The 6,340-nt window shown below is 33.3% G+C and overlaps 1 protein-coding gene across 1 annotated transcript; it reads right to left on the bottom strand.

Moving 5' to 3' along the window:
* Positions 1-2,160: 2,160 nt before the first annotated feature.
* On the bottom strand, positions 2,161-4,594 carry LOC116135512 (PTI1-like tyrosine-protein kinase At3g15890). Its single transcript, XM_031421224.1, has 4 exons — positions 4,530-4,594; positions 4,278-4,431; positions 3,199-3,461; positions 2,161-2,848 (listed from the first exon to the last, which is right to left on the bottom strand). The coding sequence occupies exons 1-4, from the start codon at positions 4,574-4,576 to the stop codon at positions 2,161-2,163; spliced, it is 1,152 nt and encodes a 383-aa protein (XP_031277084.1). The 5' UTR covers positions 4,577-4,594.
* Between the last annotated feature and the right edge of the window lie 1,746 nt (positions 4,595-6,340).

Genomic DNA, 6,340 nt, shown 5'->3' with positions numbered 1-6,340 from the left:
CAACAGGAGAGATATTTTTTCCCCTAGTTTGATTGGTTAATTTCTCAACAAATGAACCCATTCTTTTCTGAATTATCTAAGCCATTAATTTTTTTTTTTTTTTTTTTTTTGTGGGTACTTTCGAATTAAAATGATAAATTATTTTTGGTAGAAGAAATTAACATTTTTTTTGTCTCACATTGTGCAGGAAGAACATAGAGAGGGAAGAAGTGTTTTTTTTTGTCTCACATTGTGCAGGAAGAACATAGAGAGGGAAGAAGTGTAGATGAAAATGTTGATAATATAGTTGATTAACTATCATCTCAATCTTAAACCTACATTATAGGCAAGTCATCTTACTTAGCATTATATTGCTACCTTTCTAGTCCGGATGTAAATTATATTTAATTACAAAATTTCTTGTACAATCGCAAGAAATTTTACTAACAGATTATTTATGTGACACTTTCAACTTACAAGTTTAACTATCAACTTACAAGTTTAAGTGTTCAATAGTTTTTGCAGGTTTCTTTTACCCAAAAAAGTTCACTAATTTATTTCTTAATCACAATGGGGAGAAATGACATAGCTCGTCAATATTGCTCCATGATCAACAACAACCCTAATCATCTTCTTTGTAAATTTTGTGGACACTCAATGCGAGGCATTACTCGTTTTAAAGAACACCTTGCTCATAAGAGAGGTGATGTTCTTCCATGTTCAAGTTGCCCTATAGAAGTGTCCAATGCCATGAAGGAACAACTTATTCAACTCTCTTTCAAAAGAGAAGAAAAGGAAAAGCGAACTAGAGAGGCATTGCAAAGGTCAATAACCACTCCACCATATCCACCTCCACCGCCTCCACCTCCATCGCCACCACCACCGCCATCGATACCTCTTGGAGAATGCCAGCCATTGCCTATGGCAGGTGACGTTGAGGCGGAGGAGAAAGCAGTGCTTGAGTTTGCTCTGCAGGAGAGTTTGAAATCTTTTGAGATGGAAAGGAAAATTAGGGCTACACAGGAGGTTGATATGGATGAGTTTGAGGCTGCTTGTCGCGAGAGTATGCGCACTTACAAAGTGGAACTCTGGAGACGTGGAGAGGGACCATCCAATGCAAATTATTATGAATCTGCCGACGTTGAGACTGAGTATGATAGTGATTTTAGTTTTTAATTAAGTTGAGGTGCGTTTAACTATAGTTAAATTCTCCTAATAAGGAAGTAATCTAGACTAGTTTATGTTAATTAATGTTCAATAATTGTAAGACAATTTGTGTTCAACTTATTTGAGTACTTCATTATATTTATGTTAATTGTGTTGGTCATAGTTTTCTAGTATTATGGTTAAAAAAGCTTTGAAACTCTTTTACTAAGTGAAATCTAAATTCTGAGTATTATGATAAGATAATCGAAATAATTTATATTTTTTGTATGATAATCAAATACATAATAATTGTCGTTTTTATTTTTATTTATCAAATTCAATTTTCATATTGTGTTTTGGAAATAATAAAAGTATTTTGAGGGACTGGGCTTGTCCACCAAGACCCAAGTGTAAAGATAAAGCCCAAAATGAACAAAGTGACTTTTGCGGCTAAAATGGCAAGGCCAGGCCCGGACTTGGGTGACTTGGGGATGGTAATACTCGGCCCACATTACCCTTGAAATTGAGGGTTCGGGCCGCTTGGGTCCATGTTCGGATCTGGACCCGAATTTTTATTCTAGAACTTTTTTTTTTTAAAATATTATAATGTCTTATAGGGTTAATATAATCTTTCAGCATATATTATGTATGTGTAATTCTTATTTTTTGATGCATTTTGAACATTATTAATATTTTTAAAGGATTTTTATTTAAATTATTTTAGCCTTTTTCAAACCTAAATAATTGCTTCCTTTTCAAATACATATGACTTTGCATTTTTGAATAACTATATGTCCTAATAAATGAATAAAGAAAATATAAATTGAGAAGCAAATAATCAACTGGTGTTCTATATATAGAGATAACAATACAAAACATGCAAAATAGTTATGATATTTTCAAAACAAAGCTTAATAATAAATCAAAGAACAAATATATATATTTGAAATATAATAAACATTTTCCAAAGAAATGCATAATTTAAATTCATATTCAATAAATTAGTAATCAACAATATTATAACTAAGAACTTTCTCATACATTATACTTATGTGTTTTCCGATCTTTATAAGTATTTTGCATTTTTGGAATCTCCATGGCACCGAAAACTCCATAAGTACTTTCATCACGATCATAGCCATCATCATCATCGTCACTAGTTTGATCCATAGCCAGCAATTCTTCCTTATATTTAACACTTTCGATTCTCATTTGCATCACTTTGCCTCGAGGATCATACCCTTTAAGCATATTCACAACTTCCTTCATATTTGGTCTCTTCTCAGGCTCAGTCTGCACGCACAGGGCCGCAACATTAATGGCTTGTTTCAACTGGTTTTCATCGAAGTTCCCTCGGAGCTTTGGATCAACAAGATCTTTGAATCTTCCTTTTAGAATGAGGGGCTCTGCCCATTCGGTTATAGTTCTTTTGACTCCTCCAGGGAGCTTTTCTATTGGTTTTCTTCCTGTTAGGACTTCTAGCAGAAGAATTCCGAAGCTGTACACATCGCAACTCTCGGAAACTTTGCCCCACATGGCGTATTCGGGAGCTAGGTAGCCTAAAGTGCCCTTCACTCTGGTGGTCATGTGGCTGACGCCTTCAGGAATCAGCTTTGCGAATCCGAAATCCGCAACCAGTGGTTCGAAATCGGAATCCAGGAGAACATTGCTGACTTTTATATCTCTGTGAATGATGTGGGGAGTCACCTCGTGGTGCAAATATCTGATCAGGAAAAAGAATAGTGAAAATTAGGACTATTTAATATAAAGTTTTAATATAGTTTTTGATAACAAGCGATATAAAAATGTGGTTGATAAAAATGAGTTGAACTGTTTTGAAAATAAAAAACCGTGTAAAATTAGAAAAAAATATTTTATAGTTTTTTATAGTTCAAACATATTTTCAAATATTAAAAATTAAGATACAACTTAGAAATTTAAATTGTATTTTAGTTTTTAAAAGTTGTTTTCAAATCACAAATCAAACAGTAATGTTTAATTAGTAATTAAACGATACAGGATTTTGAGTGAAATGATTTGACTGATTAACATGGCGTGTATAATGAATCTTACAGGATGCCTTCTGCTGAGCCGAGGACGATTTTCATTCTTCTTTTCCAATCTAATTGAACCTCGTTGGCATATTGGCCATGGAGATGAGAGAGCAAGCTGAGATTAGGCATGTAATCGTAAACTATGAGGCGTTGATCAGTCCCAGCACAATAGCCTCTTAAGCCCAACAAATTCCTGTGCCTAACCCTTCCAAGAACTTCAACTTCCACCGCAAATTCCATTTCGGCTTTTGAATTCATTGCTTTCAATTTCTTCACTGCTATCTGCATTAAAAAATGGTAGTATTGTTAATGTCAATGTATCGAGGAAGAAGCTAATGCAGAAGTCAATACTTTGTTATGTTAACTAGGTTTGAGTCAAGTTACTGTCCGAAAAAAAATTATGTAAACTTGAGTCAAGTAGTTGTGCCAGCGCAGTGATAAGTGTCAAAGACTGTTAAATGTTATGTTTTTAACGAGTCTTTAAAGCTGTATAAAAAGTGAGTTTTCTCCTTCATTTGCAAAAGAAGTGACGAACGAGAACAGAGTGATTAAAAAAAAAAAAAAAAAAAAACCTAGAAAATAAACACAAAATAAAAAAGAAGAAATCAACAAACAAAACTGAATCTTTCTCAAATTCTTTATTTATTTATTTTTTATTTATTTACTTATCCTCTACTTTCAATCAAACTATTAACACCCTAGATTTAAGCTTTACTTTTTTCTTTTTAATCATCGGAGTGTTCGGGTCAGCTTACGCGCACTTCGATTAATCTCCAGAGACTCATTGAACACCTTACAAATCTCAATGTTCCAGATAAGCCACAAATTAAATTATTAATAGATGGTCACGAGGTTCTAATTTATGAAGTCAATAAAGAGAACAAACTTTTTTTACCGTGCCAACCTTTGGGGTTAATCTAACCTTCACTTTCTCACTCATAATTTAACAATTTAGCAATTGATAGTTGAGTCTCTGAGATACATGAAACCCTACACATTAAGACTATCGATCTATCCTAAAGTCGCCCTTTATCATCCAAATGCAAAGCTCTTAGGACTCAATCAGAAGAAACAATTCTGAGTTTATTGATTAATTACCTGAAGGCCGTCAGAAGTTTTCCCCCAATAGACACTGCCAAAACCACCTTCTCCAAGCTTGTTATCTTCACTAAAGCCATTGGTAGCAGTATGCAGCTCCTTGTAAGAAAATATCCTCCAGGTTGCATTATTAGCTGCAGTAATTGTGTTTATCCTGCAACATATTTACACCAATTGAAGAGCGACAAAATTTAGTTACATTTATAACATAAAAAATATCAAATCTCGATATTTAGGTTTGGCTTTACGTACCCTTCGTCAACCTTCTCTGAGCCACAACAACTCAAGGCTGATCCCATAGTTTTTGCACTACGGGATGGTTTCAAAATCTTGGTTAGGTTTTCGGATGGAGTTTCTTCTTTTAAACTACAGAAATGGCGTTCTGGTAATTTCATACGTAATCCCAAGCCGCCCTTGGCCGGCTTTAGTTTTGGTGGAATCTTTAACAGAATTAAACCAAGGGGAAAATGTTGGAAATATATAAATATATTTTATCAAATTAAAATTGGAAATTCTTGAGGAATTAATTATTATTATTGTTATGTTTCAAGTTTTGTTAATAAAAATTAACTTTGGAACTCTCCTAAAGTATCTCTTGAGACCGTCTGGCACCTAGTATAACATTAGATGGTCCGTCACATCTAAGGTATAATCTCACAACTCCAAACTTTCCTTTTTGTTTTAATTTTTTTTTAATAATTAATCCAGCTAAATTCTTCTGTAAATTTTATCCATATATATATATATATATATATGTTAAAGATTTCGGTATTAACATAAAGATCGAAAATTAGAGATTAATTTAATGGCATTGGCAAATGAGGTTTTCAAATAACTTTGATTAATGTTAGAAGAGAAAACTGCCTCAGTAACTTCGATCAAGAGTTAGAATTAAGTTGGAAAGTTTTGAATTAATCATATACATTTTAATAACTCATATTGCCCTTAAAAAAATTAAGAACTCGGAGAATTAGGTGATCAACTAATTAATAGTGATAGTATTAGGTAGACAGATTACGATTAGCTGCTAATGCGTAACATTTTGCCATTTGGCTTTTGTAAATTAGTCAACAGTCAATACCATAGATTTCGATAGGTTTACTTGTTAATTCATTTATTTAATTTGGATTTAGGTCACGATAATATATGAAATTTGTTAAATATTTGAATAATGAAAAGCCATTAAATTGAATATATATTTGTGTAGTTTATAATGAGAAAAAAAAAAAAAAAAAAAACTGTCTTTCTATGCATGTCCTTAATTGTTGAGTCTCATCAATCGTTAAATAGGTTATGTTCTTAATTCCTTCTGGGTTTTGTTCTTAAGTTGCTCCTAACTTTTTTATATTTGACTTGTTGGCAGACCAAAATTAGCTCTAATACAAATTTAATTACCTCACTACTTATAATATATAAGCATCTGCAAATCTTGTCTAGCTATCTAGTTTTATCATAATCAACTTACACAATTTTTTTTTTTTAGTAAAAGGTAATTATATAAAGAATAAAAGAATGAGGATCCAAGAAAAAGACCTCTACATAGTCAAGTTCCTTGGGCTTGTTCCTTGGACAAGCCCAAGCAACGAAGCATATCAAAAACAACAAAAGAGGCACGGGTTTGTAATCCATAAGAACCACCTGACAAGCCTCAAAGATGACTATACAAAAAATGACCAGGAACCAAAAAACAATTGCAAGTCTTTTGAAAAACAAAAACCAACTGCACAAGTTGTACATCAAAACCAGCCTCCAAAAAGGACCCAAAAAACCAGCACTACAACTGCTAAAAAACCCTGCACATGAGTGCAACCAAAATGCAGCGAAGAAAAAGCAGCAGTATCCAGCAAAACTGCAAATAACTTCCTAGTGCAGACAGCTCCCGGTCTATACAAAAAATCAGCAAAACCAACCACACAACCAAGCCTTGCTTCATTGAAAAAATCGTAGTGTAAATTGAAACAACTACCAGAGGATCCCAGTCACCAAATAAATTGCAGGGCAGCATAATAATCAATACACACACTTAACAGCTGCAACCTCAGCACCCAGCAAGCACACCTGGT

The sequence above is a fragment of the Pistacia vera genome, unplaced genomic scaffold (assembly GCF_008641045.1).
Source record: "Pistacia vera cultivar Batoury unplaced genomic scaffold, PisVer_v2 Contig300, whole genome shotgun sequence".
Classification (NCBI taxonomy): Eukaryota; Viridiplantae; Streptophyta; class Magnoliopsida; order Sapindales; family Anacardiaceae; genus Pistacia; species Pistacia vera.
This window is presented reverse-complemented; position numbering and strand designations above follow the sequence as displayed.

Bases quoted from the DNA above. Each gene is read 5' to 3' on its own strand.
- LOC116135512 (XM_031421224.1), bottom strand. From the start codon at position 4,576: ATGGGATCAGCCTTGAGTTGTTGTGGCTCAGAGAAGGTTGACGAAGG. The intron at 4,432-4,529 runs GTACGTAAAGCC...AATATGTTGCAG, and splicing joins TCAGAGAAGGTTGACGAAGG to GATAAACACAATTACTGCAG. The intron at 3,462-4,277 runs GTAATTAATCAA...TTTTTAATGCAG, and splicing joins AAACTTCTGACGGCCTTCAG to ATAGCAGTGAAGAAATTGAA.